At 37.5% G+C, this 14,794-nt stretch overlaps 2 protein-coding genes across 2 annotated transcripts in view; one reads left to right on the plus strand and one right to left on the minus strand.

Annotated features, from left to right (window-relative positions):
- coasy (CoA synthase) lies at positions 1-12,139 on the plus strand. The gene is made up of 10 exons (XM_051682025.1): positions 1-160; positions 1,483-2,211; positions 3,489-3,703; positions 4,999-5,130; positions 8,407-8,596; positions 9,628-9,692; positions 9,789-9,873; positions 9,980-10,077; positions 10,161-10,307; positions 11,425-12,139. Exons 2-10 carry the CDS (start codon positions 1,524-1,526, stop codon positions 11,497-11,499), a joined length of 1,695 nt encoding a protein of 564 aa, XP_051537985.1. The 5' UTR covers positions 1-160; positions 1,483-1,523; the 3' UTR covers positions 11,500-12,139.
- The window catches only part of LOC127431551 (myosin light chain kinase, smooth muscle-like), a 20,566-nt gene continuing 17,901 nt past the window's right edge, over positions 12,130-14,794 (minus strand). Inside the window, exons 9-14 of the mRNA XM_051682011.1 lie at positions 14,258-14,381; positions 13,974-14,126; positions 13,477-13,606; positions 13,238-13,325; positions 12,994-13,134; positions 12,130-12,829 (exon numbers count right to left, since the gene is read on the minus strand). Of these exons, the coding sequence (XP_051537971.1) occupies positions 12,624-12,829; positions 12,994-13,134; positions 13,238-13,325; positions 13,477-13,606; positions 13,974-14,126; positions 14,258-14,381 (842 nt within the window). The 3' untranslated portion in view covers positions 12,130-12,623. The remainder of the gene's footprint in view (positions 12,830-12,993; positions 13,135-13,237; positions 13,326-13,476; positions 13,607-13,973; positions 14,127-14,257; positions 14,382-14,794) is intronic.

Consider the following 14,794-nt stretch of genomic DNA (forward strand, 5'->3'; position numbering starts at 1 on the left):
ATGGCCGTCTAGGTCAACTGGACCTGAGTGAGCTCTTGTGAGCAAAATATTAGTGCTTTAAAAAGTCATTATGAAGAAGTCTGACCGTATACAGTTTCCATCTGAGATATTATTCTACATTTCGCGATTCTAAACACCCTAAACGCCAGAAAACGCTCAGGTAGGTTTTGCAGAAGCAGGGTTTAATTATGTCTGTTTTTCCGGATCAGCTCTATGTGTGTGTTGTTTTGCAGCAGTCTGGAATCATGCGTGGATAAATTAAGAGATCAACTGCTTTTAATTAGGGTTGCCACCCGTCCCGTAAAATATGGGATCGTCCCGTATTTAAAGATAAAATGATGCGTTCAATACGGGAAGCGATTTGTCCCGTATTTAAGCTGGTCAGATGGCGTCACGGTGAAATCGTTCCACATCGCCAATTTAACATTGATATAAGTTGGAAAATTTGCCTACGGTGGGTAAGGGACCGTCTGAAAAGTCCACACATTGTGCTAAAACGTGCTGATACTTTGGAGGGTGCGGTAAAGGACCGTCTGAAAAGTCTACAGATGGTGGTAAAACTGTGGAGTTTTTTTTAAAATATATATATATATATATATATATATGTGTGTGTGTTCAATTTGATCAAACAGTGTATGAATACAATCATAAAGACAAGTACAGGTGAAGGAAAAAAATAAAAAATAATTTTTTTTAATAAAAAAAATATTTATAAACCATCCAAAATGTATTATAAATAAGATAAAGACGACAAATAATCAAAAAAAAAATTAAATAAATTTTTTTTTATTATTCAAAAAATTTAAATAAATACATTTTTTGACATATAAATGATATATATGGGTCATGGGTCAGGAAAGTTCTCATTTTAGCATAAAGAAAGGATATACAATTTTTATTAATAAAGCATATTAACTCAATGCATTTATTGCTAAAATTGTGGAGGATGTGGGTATTTTGTTACATTTTATTTAAAATGTAATAAAAGTTACAGAGTTAAGAGTGATTATTCTATTCTATACCAAATATCTTATTAATTTATTCATGCTTTGTTTAAAATTTAATCAAAGTACCGTATTAAAGGTTATAGAATAGAATAGAAAATATGGATGCATATGAAATTACACTTAGGCCTACTGGTGTGATGTAACATAGTATAAGTTAATGTGAACACGGCAAAGTAACAATATGTGAGCATTGCTCATAAACCAGATTTGCATCAAATTTTTTAAGATGTTGCACAAGCAGTCAGACATTAGACTGTATTTATAAAAAATACTTTTTTTGCATTTACAGCCTTTCATTTGGCAAATGCTTTTATCCAAAGCAACTTAAAATGCATCCAATGTAAAATAATATATATATATATATATATATATTATCAGTATATATGTGTAAAACACAATCTTTACAGAACTTCATCAAGCACTTGTCCATGCTGATTATGTGAAATGTGATCAGATCTTTCATTAAATATTTCAGCTTCCCAAAGGTGATCAGGAAGTCATCATCAGCTGTCAATCATGTCCATGTTCAGCACTGGTATCCTGGTCCTTACATCTCCCTTACACGTCCTTCCTCTCCGCATCGCACCTGTCCTCACCTCTGCGGCGCAGGTGGTGGAACGCACACTTTATGTCCATCTCCACCCCGGTCTCAACCTGGGCCCAGGTGGGCTGGTGTGGCCCGTCTATATCCCACCCGTGGTGGATCTTTGCAGCCTCATCTCCCGCCTTTACAGCAATGCAGCCGATATTTGCGGGCACCTTGACGTCAGAGTCTTGCTTACTAACGTCCGTGCCCAATCGGGAGTCTCTTCGGCAGGGTCGGTTGGAACCAACAGCCCATTTCCCTACCCACAGACACTGTCCCACTCACCCGAAGTGGTGTTGACAGACTTCCCCATCCAAGATCCCGGCCAGTCCTCACTAGTCACCCAGTGCTTGCAGAAGTATGCGGGTCACTGCTACATCTGCACACCCAGTCTCTCATCCGTCCTTCTGCACCCAAAACTAGAAGAGGTTTGCAGTGAGGAAGATAATGAGAGAGGAAGACAAACACAATCAGAATCCTTAGAGACGTTCAGTGATGTTGTGGTGGGCGGCACTTTTGACCGTCTACATGGTGCCCACAGGACCCTGTTGAATATATCCTGTCTGCTGGCCAATAGACGCTTTCTAATTGGCGTGTGTGACCAGGAACTATTGAAAAGTAAGTGGAGACCCTTTAAAATTATGTTTGAAAAGTAGAAATAGAACGATAATCGGTTTAACTGATATTTTTAACAGATATTTACACTTTTCCACTTAAACTTCCACTTAAAATTTTTTACAAATATTTATGCGGGGTTTTTTTTCTATAAAAGGACAGTGCAAAGTGACCGTGTCTGTCAGCCTTCAAAAAGGACAAAAAATATCATGAAAGAACCATAAAAGTAGTCAATGCGACTTGTCTGCTATATTCCAAGCCATACAAGCTTTGTGTGAGGAACAGAAATTTAAGTTGTTATTTACTAAAAACCATCCATTTTTAAACTGCCGTGTTACATTCGGTCACTACTAGCAATATTGTTTTTTCAATGGCTGATGCCGATACTGATATTTAGTGGGCAGGATGGCAGATATAAATGCAGATAAACATAATACAATTTAACAACAGCAAATCAGATGTACACAAAATTTCTAAAGTGAAACAAACACTTATTTTATGGAATATTTCCTGAAATTTGCATAAACTTGAAAAGGAAAAACCTTGAAAAGAGAAAGTGTTGACTATCCATTGACAAATCTATTGGTAGATTTTAAAACTGACACAAGTGAAAGTTAACAGTCTTGTTAATCGGCCAAGCAAACATGGTTATAGGATAATCTTTACCTTCAGCAAAGATCTGAAATCTCATTTGTGCTGATGTTCAGTCTAAAAATGCTGCATTAAAGTGTTGCACCAGGTTTGGCATCTTTTACGTTCAAAACGGCATTAGATCTCACATGTGTCGTAATTATTGATAGACCGATATATCGGCCATACAGATTAATCGGATGATATTTGGCCATTTTGCAGTTATCGTCATTGGCCGATTAAATTAAATGAAATAAATACAAATGCCGCATTAATGCGTTGCACCAGATTTGGTGTCATTTACGCCCAAAACTGCATTAAATCTCACATGTGCTGTAATTAGTCATAGACCCACACATCGGCCGATATCTGGCCATTATGGGATTATTAGCATTGGCCGATTAAATTAAATTAAATAAATACAAATAAATTTTGTTTCCGTTACTTACACAAAGCTAGTTTATGACCTCAAGAGAGGTGTAGTTGTTTTTGGTGGGGTTTTCTTTGCCGTAGTCTATAAAAACTCGTAAAATATGGTTATGGAATGACACGAGGGTGCCTAAATACAGAATTTTCATTATTAGGTGAACTTTTCCTTTAACTGTCTATTTTAAGCTTTTCACACTCTGTTTCTATGTGTGTTTGTGTAGATAAGGTCTTGAAGGAGTTGATAGAACCGTACAATATTCGCGTACAGAAGCTACAGGAGTTTCTGAACGATGTCAAACCATCTCTCAAGTATGAAATCGTTCCTCTCTCGGATCCTTTTGGCCCCTCTATCAGCGACCCTGAGCTGCAGTGTATTGTGGTCAGTGAAGAGACGAAGAAAGGGGGTGAAGCTGTCAACCGAAGGCGTGTGGAAAATGTGAGAACGTTATTGTTGTCATACAGTGCCTAAAAAAAGACCTTTATCTTTCGCATTTTACTCTGTTACACCATAGAACCACAACTTTGATATACAGTGGCCCCAATAAGTATTCGGACACTCCTAGATGAAGTGTGTAACTTTATCAGTGTTAAAATATTTTCTCCAGTCCCAGCCTAATATGCAGAGAAACTGTAAGTAGGTTAATTTTCTAGAAAACTGTAAACACTGTGTCTCTGTGGTGCTATGAAAATTCCTCTGTTTGTTTTGAGTGGTCAGTCTCAAGAGAGACAATAACATTGGCTCGACCAATTGCGTGAGTTGGTGGCGGGACTATTGGTTTGTTTGACCAACGGCAGAAGGGGGGCGTATACAGAAAGCTGTTTTGAAAACAATGTTTATTTTTGCAATTGCGTTTGGTGGAGCTAGTGGTGCAGCAGTTACACACTTCAGCTTTAAGTCATACTTAAAAATATATGATCATTACTTAAATAACAAAATATCAAAGCATGTGATGTTTATTTTAAAGATAGCAAGCACAAGTACATTTTTTTTTCTCCCCTTTTTCTCCCCAATTTGGAGTGCCTAATTCCCAGTGCGCGTGGTGGCATAGTGACTCGCCTCAATCTGGGTGGTGAAGGACGAATCTCAGTTGCCTCCGCGTCTGAGACGTCAATCCGAGCATCTTATCACGTGGCTTGTTGAGCGCGTTACCGCGGAGACATAGCGCATGTGGAGGCTTCATGCACAACTCACCACACGCCCCACCAAGAGCGAACCACATTTTAGCGACCACAAGGAGGTTACCCCATGTGACTCTACCCTCCCTAGCAACCGGGCCAAATTGGTTGCTTAGGAGACCTGGCTGGAATCACTCAGCACGCCCTGGATTCGAATTCACGACTCCAGGGGTGGTAGTCAGCGTCTTTACTTGCTGAGCTACCCAGGCCCCCAACAAGTACACTTTTTAAGCAAAACATTTCACATCAAATAATTTGTTGGGTTGTAAATGGTAAAATAATAGATATGCTGTTCAAAATGAAGACAAAACATTTAGTGTGGATTTATGATCACTATCTAAGTGTTTAATCTTAGAGTAAGTTTAATCTTTGAGTAAGTTATAAACTAGATCTTTGTGATCTTTGAACTTATTATTTTTCGGTTTGGGTGAAAGTGCAGTTACTATGGTGACCACAGTGAAACATTTGGACTTTGCTTCTGTCTAAATCTCTCAATAATTTGATCTTTTTTTGGTTTATAATGTGTGTTGAAGTACTTTTATGTGTACTGTGCAGAAATTGGCAGAGTTGGTTCTGTATGAGATCCAGCTTTTGAAAGACGCCCATCGCGCTGACATCGAGGAAGAGAAGATCAGTTCTTCCAGTCTAAGAACGAGATTACTGGGCACACTGCTCAAACCTCTTGCTGTAAGACCCTGTTTACTTGTTTATACTGTACATCATTCATTCATATTCATCAGGATCCACAACTCTTTATCTATAGATTTCCCTGCTGGAAAATCCAGTGAAAACCAGTTTCTACCTTTTCCAAGCTGGTCTTAGGTGGTCTAAAAGGCAAATCAGATGAAAAAAAATCCAACCTTATAAACCTTTACCATCTTGGTTGTTTAGAAACAATCCAGCTACCATGTTCCAAAAACTAGCTTGCCTTGGTATGACTTTTTCCAGTAGGGATCATTCATTCATTCCATTCATTTAATCAGTCACTGAATCATTTATTTTTATTGGAAGACAATCAACCCCTTAACTAACCCATACATACATACATACATACATACATACATACGTACATACATCCTTCAAGCATTAGTTCTTATAGTTCTTAAACTGTGCTAGAGTGGTGAAACTTAAATTCTGTATATTGGAATAAAGCACAGACTTCATGTTAATTTCACCAATTTGTGGAATTTAATGAAGAACATTCAGGCCTTTAATGTGATCATTATCTCAGCTTTCTATTGCCATCCCTAGATTCTATTCCTCATGTTTTGAGATTACATATTTATTCGTATTCATTATTCATTAACATACAGTTTTTGCCTATTTTGGAGAATTACACATTTCAATTTCGTAACAACATTCCATCAAATAGAATTGTATAATTTTTAACAAAATTAAATAAAACTTAAAATATTTAGTTTTTATTTGATCAAGTTAGAGATTAGTTCAATTTGATGGAATTTTGTTATGCAGTTTGATATGAGCTAATATTTCATAACTTTCCGAGACCTGATCAATACAGTTATATGGCAGATTTGTGATTTCGTTTTTTCCTGGAGAAAAACTGGAGACTACGGTGCTGAGGTATAGCAAACATTCAGTAAATTACAGACAATAAATAGACAGTATTACACAAGAGAGGATATACAATGGCAAAAAAAAAAAAAAAAAAGTATGTGAACAGTTTGGAATTAGCTGGTTTTCTGCATTAATTGGTCATAAAATGTGATCTCATCTTCATCAAAGTCACAAGTATAGACAAACACAATGTGCTTAAGCAAATAACACACAAACAATTAGAATCTTTCATGTCTTTATTGATCACAGCCCATTAAACTTTCACAGTGCTGTGGAAAAAGTAAGTGAACTCCTAGGCTAAAGATGTCAACAAATGCAAATTTATGAAACTAGATTAGAGGTGTGGGTTAGAGCTACTTTGACTTATAAAAAGCGCTCAAACATTTTGAGTTTGTTATTCACAAGAAGCATCTGCTGACGAGGACCATTCCTCGCAAAAAAGAGACCTCAGAAGACTTGCGATCAATAATTTTTGCTTGCGTAAAGCTATTAAGGGTTAAAAAGTTATCTTGTAGAGCTTAGATATTCATCTGTCCACAGTTAGACAAACTGTCTATAAATGGAGATAATTTAGTACTGTGGCTACTCTCACTAGAAGTGGCCGTCCAGCCAAGATGACTCAAAGGGCACACCACAGAATGCTCAATGAGGTAAAAAAGAACCCTAGAGTGACAGCTAAAGACTTGAAGGGATCATTGGAACTGGTTAACATCTCTGATCATGAGTCTACTATACGGAAAACATGAAACGAGCATGTGTCCATGGCAGGACACCACGAAGGAAGCCGCTGCTTTCCAACAAAACATTGCTGCGCACCTGAAGTTGCCAAAGACCACCTTGACACTCCACAACGCTACTGGAAAAAAAATTCTGTGGACTGATGAAACTAAAGTTGAATTGTTTGGGAAGAACACGCAGCACTACGTATGGCATAAAAAGGGCACTGCATACCAACATGAAAACAGCATCCCAACGGTGAAGTACGGTGGAGAGAGCATCATGATTTGGGACTGCTTTGGGGCCTGGAACGCTTGCCATCATCGACGGAAAAATGAATTCCCAAGTTTATCAAGATATCCTACAGGATAATTTCAGGGTGGCTGTGTGCCAGCTGAAGCTCAGAAGTTGGGTGATGCAGCAGGACAATGACCCTAAACATTGAAGTAAGTCCACAACAGAATGACTTCAGACAAATAAACCCACTTTTTGCAGTGTCCTAGTCAGAGCCCAGACCTTAACCCAATAGAGGTGCGGTGAAATGACCTCAAGAGAGCCGTTCACACCAGACATCCTAAGAATATGGCTGAGCTGAAGCAGTTCTGTAAGGAAGAATGGTCCAAAATTCCTTCTGAACGTTGTGCAGATCTAATCTGCAGCTACAGGAAATGCTTGGTTGAGGTTATTGCTGCCAAAAGAGGATCGACCAGTTTTTAATCTGTGTGAAACCACAGCACTGTGAATGTTTGTGTGTTGTCAGCTTAAGCACATTGTGTTTGTCTATACTTGTGACTTTGATGAAGATGAGATCACATTTTATGACCAATTAATGCAGAAAACCAGCCAGTTCCCATACATTTTCTTGCCACTGTATACACAATAGTAAAATAATGGGTATTTCCATATAAAACTATTTATTGCACATGCAATATGGTTATTTGAGCATTAATTCTTATAGTTCTTAAATTGTGCTGTTTATGGAGCTTTTGTTACATTAGTAGCATATTTTCAACTCAAGGTGTTTTAAATTTTTCTAGAATTCGAGAAAATGACAGGCATTATTGGAAAAAATATTGTTGTTACTGGAAATATTATTGTCCATAAGGACATATTGAATAGTATGATGTTTGAACAGTTATTCAAGTTCTCATTCTTTGACAAGATAAAATGTCTCATGAGATTTATTAGGCCATATTTATGTAAATATTTATATTAAAATCTAGTTATTGCACTGTGATGTATTATTTATATGTTATGTAATTTGGTTATACTGTATGATCATATACACTATGATATATTTGTAAAAAAATAAATAAAAAAAAATAGCATTTTGACCTGTTTGATGTAGTTTAAAAAGACTCTTTGAAGGGATATTTCACCCAAAAATATTTACTCGCAATATTCAGCCCTCAGTCACCATTAACTTTTATTGTATGGAAAAAAGATGCAATTAAAGAGAATGGTGACTGTGGCTGAAATTCTACCTCACATCTCTATGTTCCATAGAGGAAAGAAAGTCATACATTTTTGGAACAACATGAGAGTGAGTGAATGATGACAGAATTAAAGGGATAGTTCACCCAAAAGTTTTTGTTTATTACTTTGATTTAATCTCCATTAAAGGAAAGTTCTTAGTATTGATTTCATTTTATGTTCCTCTGGAACTAGCCTCGGCCCGATCTCTCTCTGGATCCATATGTGATCGGTCTGACGGGTGGCAGTGGATCGGGGAAGAGCTCTATAGCTCGCAGACTGGAGGGGCTCGGTGCTGTATGGATTGACTGCGATCAGCTGGGTCATGAGGCTTACCTATTGGGCACATCTGTATACCACAAAGTCCTGCAGGAGTTTGGCCCAGGTATGGAGAAATAAAAAAGGAATCTCTTGAACATAATGTGACCTAATGAATCTCACAATTTGTTAGATTTACGGCAGGGTTTTTCACTGATTAAAGAAATATTCCGGGTTCAATACAAGTTAAGCTCAATCAACTGCATTTGTGGCATAATGTTAATTACAACAAAAAAAAATAAAAAAAAAAATAAAAAAATTGGGGGTTACAGTGAGGCATTTATAATGGAAGTGAATGGGGCCAGTCTGTAAACCGTAGAATACACACTGTTTCAAAAGTATAGGCTTTGCCTTTGAAACAATGTGTACTTTAACGTTTTCGAACTGGCCCCATTCACTTCCATTGTACATGCCTTACTGTAGCTCTGATTTTGGCTTTTTTTAAATAAATGTATTTTTATAAATTTTTTGTTTATTATTTTTGTGGCAATCAACATTATGCCACAAATGCTGTCGATTGAGCTTAACTTATACTGAACCTGGAATATTCCTTCAAATATTTTAGTCGAACTCTCAGTGCAGTTTAACATATTTTACCATGTTTAAGTCCATTCTGTAGAATTTTTTCCCCTTAAAGTAATAGTTCACCCAAGAATGACAGTTCTCTCATCATTTACTCACCCTCACAAAATCCCAGATGTGTATGACTTACTTTCTTCTGCTACACAAAAAAGATTTTTAGAAGAATATCTCAGCTCTGCAGGTCCATGCAGTGCAAGTGAATGGTGGCCAGAACTTTGAAGATCCAAAAATCACATAAAGGCAATATAAAAGTTATCCATATGACTCCAGTAGGTGGCGATATGCACGAAGAATGCGAATTGCCAAAAACAAAAGAAGAAGAATTTGGAAGTGAAAGTGAAAGTGGAGATTTATAATAAAAAAAGGACTTAAATATTGATGCTTCTCACCACACCTATCATATTGTTTCTGAAGACATGGATTTAACCACTGCAGATTTCATATGGGCCAAGTTATAACTTCATTAATCAATTAAGAGTTAAATCAGAATTTTTGTTTCTTTCTCTTTGTTGTCAGATATCCTTAACAAGGATAAAACCATTAACAGAAAAGTACTGGGCGGGAAAGTATTTGGGAACCAGGTAATTTGAACTGCAGAGAAATATTATGTTTAGACATCATATTTTCCATCCGGCTTATGTTGTGTTTTTGTGCGTGTTGCTGAATGCGTTTTTCAGGAACGTTTGAAAGCTCTGACAGATATAGTGTGGCCTGAGATCGCCCTGCTGGTGAAGAATAGAATAGAACAAGCAAAAGTACAGGGTGAGCTGTTTTATTTGGAGCTTTCTTTCTTCTCTCTGTAGCTAAGCTATTTCTTTTGAATGGTACAACTCCTCCCGTTTGTGTAATTCTGATTTTCTGTTCTCAGGTAAACATGTTTGTGTTGTGGATGCGGCCGTGTTGCTCGAGGCTGGGTGGACTCATTTGGTGCATGAGGTTTGGGTGGCCACCATCCCAGAAGAAGAAGTACAAAAGCTTTACAGAGGGCTTTTTTTAATATGTACTAGAGTACTGGGATGTATAGATGCATTAAACCTCTCTTATCTCAGGCAGTGAAGCGTATAGTCCAGCGTGATGGTGTAAAGGAGGAGGACGCCATGAGGAGACTGAAGAGCCAGTGGCCCAATGCCAAGCTGATAGAACATGCCAATGTAGTGCTGTGCACACTATGGGAACCTGATGTCACTCAGAGAGAAGTATGCACACTTAAAATATATTTTAACCTCCTTTCTTGTGTTCCACACCAGAAAAGATGGATAGACTGAAATAGAAGTTTAGTTAAAGGTGCACTCAGTGATTTTGCTAAACGTTTAATTGGAAAGAAATACTAATAGAATGGTGTTTTTGAAAAATATGTTTAAAATGAAACCTTATCGCAGCTGTGGTAACTTTTTCTTAAACTAATCACAGGGTAATAAAAAACTAAGTATAATGTTATAAATTGACACTAAATCATTTTAAAATGGAAAATATAAAACAAATTAGAATCTAGATTTACGCCGCTAAATAAGGCGTGCCAGCACAACATAAACACAAATGTTACCGAGTGCACATTAAAGTTGTACACATCTTGAAATGAATAATATTTGTGTAAAATGTTTAAAATGATGTACACTCACATGAGATGAAGAGCAGATCGCTGCCATGTTAATGACTTTTATTATGAAACATTTCAGTCTAATGGTTAAAGGGTCAGTTCACCCAAGAATGAAAATGCATCACTCACCCTCATGACATCCTGGATGTGTGTGGCTTACTTTCTTCTGCTGAACACAAAGATTTTTTAGAAGAATATCTCAGCACTGTAGGTCCATACAATGCAAGCGAAAGGTCCTAAAAGCACATAAAGGCAGCATAAAAGTAATCCATACGACTCCAATGGTTTAGTCCTTGTCTTCAGAAGGGATATGATAGGTGTGGGTGAGAAACAGATCAATATTCAAGTCCTTTCTTACTATAAACTTTACTTTCACGTTCTTTTGTTTTTGGTGATTCGCATTCTTCATGCATATTGTCACCTACTGAGCAGGGAGGAGAATTTATAGTAAAAAAGGACTTAAATATTGATCTGTTTCTCACCCAAACCTATCATTTCGCTTCTGAAGATACAGATTCAACCCCTGGGGTAGTATGGATTACTGTTGTTTCCTTTATGTGCTTTTTGGAACTTCAAAGTTCTGGCCACCATACAGAGCCGAGATATTCTAAAAATCTTTGTGTTCTGCAGAAGTAAGCTATTTCTGGGTAAACTATCCCTTTAATGCAGTGTGAGAGAGCACTTGCTTTATTTTTTACATGTATGTATCTCCCCAGGTATTGAAAGCCTGGAATCTTTTACAACAGCGGATACAGCAGAGAAGACAAGAGGAAATCAGTTCTTCATTCTGATCGAACAGATCCACACACAAACGCAACGCTCAACAGAGTTGCTTCTGATTCATAAGAACAGGACTAGATCTAATTTTCAAAATGTAGCTAAATAGTAACACCGGACTGTTTTTCTTAGTTGATCATTTGATTAGAATCATCAAGTGATTGCTTTTAAAATCATTAAGCATTTGTTTACTGAACGGCTGTAAACTGCACAAGTGAATAGGTGCATCCATATTGGTTCATAAATGTGTTGCTCTTATAATGCTGTGAAATGGATTTATGACTGAGGAAGACCTTGAGCACCACCTGCAATGTACCTTACTTCTGTGCCTATTGTCAGATGTCAGTTTGATTGTCAACATGCCCATTCATTCATACTTGTTAACGCTGAACTAAAGAAATTAAGTTCTGTGGCAAAGTTTTGACCATGAATGTTTTGTAGTTGGTCTATACTGATAAAATCATAGAACTCTATAAAGCTGTGCCTCTTGAAGACCAAAATGAACATGCATGTTTGAATGTCAAATTTAGCAAGTGACCAATTGGTCAAGAATGATTTCAGGTCAATTTAATGCATGATTTTGGATGCAACAAATGGAAAGTGAACAAATCTTGATATTTTAATGGGTCATTAAAACATCAACCTTGTTTAAAATGCTTTTGCTTTATTCCAACATTCCCATTTAATTTATACAAAACTACATACACACACGTAAAACAAATATGACTTTAAAAATCATCAAAATGTAGTCACTGAAACAGTTTTAGAACAATCATAAATCAAGATTTTCCATGTGTTATAAACACCATTAACCTTTAGATAAATCCAGCCTCAAACAGCTTAACCAGTGGAAGATGACCGAAATATTCCACACCATGTCACATTCTGGAAACGGTACTTGCTTAAGGCAACATAAGTTTGTGGGGTGAATTGTGAATTTAACAATACTGCAAACTGTGAATTACAACAGCTTCTAAATGACAAATGTGGACAAATAGTTTAGAAAGTGCATTGTCTTTTCATCATGATCTGCATTGGCTAATGGTTCCTGTCCCAGAAGTCAAGATCAATTATGTCCCACTTTTAAAATAAACACAAACTGGTTCTTTTACATTGTCAAGACTCCATGTTTCGTGTTCTAGAGTTCCACAGTGAGTCTGGCAGAACACAGTGCCTGTCCCAGGCCGTTGGAGGCACAACATTTGTAAATCCCAGAATCTCCTGGTTGTACGCGAGCAAGGGTGAGAGTGCAGATGCCGTCTTTGTCATAATTAATCTGAACTCGCTCCGTCTTTGCCAAAGGCTCCTCATTAAACAACCAAACCACCTCCGGGTCCGGATATCCTGTAGTCAGAAATAAAAATATGAGTTTGCACTAATGGGTGGGCTATATCGCAAATGTCACTTCAGATGCACACAAGTATAGCAGTTTTAAGTTTTAGCCTCCCATTTTTATTTAGGTAAAAATGTTCCGTTTCTGTGAAGAATGGAGTGCGAGTTGACAGTACCACGTATTGTACAGGCCAAGTGCACTGTCGCTCCAGAGGTCTCAGTGAGGTCATGTAGGGCCTTATAGAAGCACGGTTCACACCTCATGTGCTTTTCCAGAGATTCTACGGCTTGTTCTGCCTCCTTTCCCAGACCACGATCTGAAACACAATAGCAGAGGCAGAGAGAGAAAGAGAAGAATAGGTTTGATCACAGAAGACACTAGATGATGCTTTATTTCTAGTGGCCATGTGTATATTTTACCATCTACAGAACTGCAGGGAGAATGTGCTCCATCAGATTTGCAGGACAGAGACATCCTCTTCAGTGCGAGCAGGGCTTTACCAGTTTTCTGCAACACAGAACTGTAATGTAGAAGCTTTGCATTTCCCCAAAAAGTTAACAACTGATGACCATCTGAAGGAATTTCTTTTTTTCTGATGGTACATCATAGTTTGGGATGCCAACACTGCTTCAACAAGAATAGCTTATAATTTTCATACCTTCCATTTCTGCCTGGCAAGGAACTTCCTCATCTTGTCTTTGTTGAGGGATTTGGTTATTCGACAGTTCGAGTCGTCAAATGTGGCCATCCAGGGATGAGCTAAAGCTTTCTCACAAGATAGTCGTGATCTGTGTTAATAAAAATCAAAGAGTGATTCAAACTGGTCTTGCTTCAGGACCCAGATTTTATGTTGAAAATTGAGTTGCAACCCAACAGTATTTTCTTTAACCTAGCATTGTTTTGTTTATTCATGGTTTGAAGATGAGGGCATGTCACGCAAACAGTCCATGTTGGCATCTTACTTGATTAGCTAGCTTAGAAATAAATGTGCACCAAAATACAGTAGACTTTAAATCTTTCAACTTTGGCAAAAAATGTGGGAACAGTTTTCTCCTTTTAAAAGCTGATAAGCCTACTTCGCAACTATAAAACCCAAGCAAAACATTTAGAAAGTGACCATGTTTATTTCTCGTGAATCACATTTCCTCAAGGTACCTCTTGTCCTTTGTCAACAAGCCACTTATGAAATCTTTAGCCTCATCTGTGATGTCATTAAAACTCTCCGGATCAAATTCCCACTGAGCCGCAGTTACCAGAGCAAGAGTTTCTGCTTCGCTGCTGCCCTGGAACGGAGACTCACCACTCAATCTGAGAAAGCATGGGGGGGGGAAATGTATTACAGAAAACAAAACACTTGGATACGTTCATTAATAATTGATTAAAGGAAGTTGGTGACAGCCAGAGTTGCCATAATTACTCAATTCCATTTTAGCCCTTACAGGATGTAGCATATAACACCAATGCTCCACATGTCAGTGGCCAGATCCACAGGCTCATAATTGACCACTTCTGGGGCCACAAACTCAGGAGTCCCGTGCAACACCATCAGAGGTTTCCCAGACTCTGCAGGGGTTAGAAACGAAGACAAAAATGAGTAGATGCAACTCAAAAGCACACAATTCTCAAAAGAACCCTATACAATACATTAACTACTGGTAAGGAAAACAGTAAATTTGATGCTGGGAATTGGATATTACTGAGAAAAGAGAGATTATGCAAATCACATATGTTTTTATTAAGGAACCAGTTCATAAAAACTGTTAAATTAACAGTCAGTATTAATAAAGCTCTTGTAAATCATTCCAATCCAAGTTTATAATCAAAAGATGCTCCAAGTACTTTCCCCCAATTTATGTTTAAATCACCTAAAAACATTTTTGACATGGGTTCAAAATGATGTATACTGGTATGTGGTATACCAGCAGTTTATTCTACATTACGGCGATCCATCCGCATGCTAGACGCCATGTTGATCT

Source organism: Myxocyprinus asiaticus, chromosome 41, assembly GCF_019703515.2.
Source record: "Myxocyprinus asiaticus isolate MX2 ecotype Aquarium Trade chromosome 41, UBuf_Myxa_2, whole genome shotgun sequence".
NCBI lineage: Eukaryota > Metazoa > Chordata > Actinopteri > Cypriniformes > Catostomidae > Myxocyprinus > Myxocyprinus asiaticus.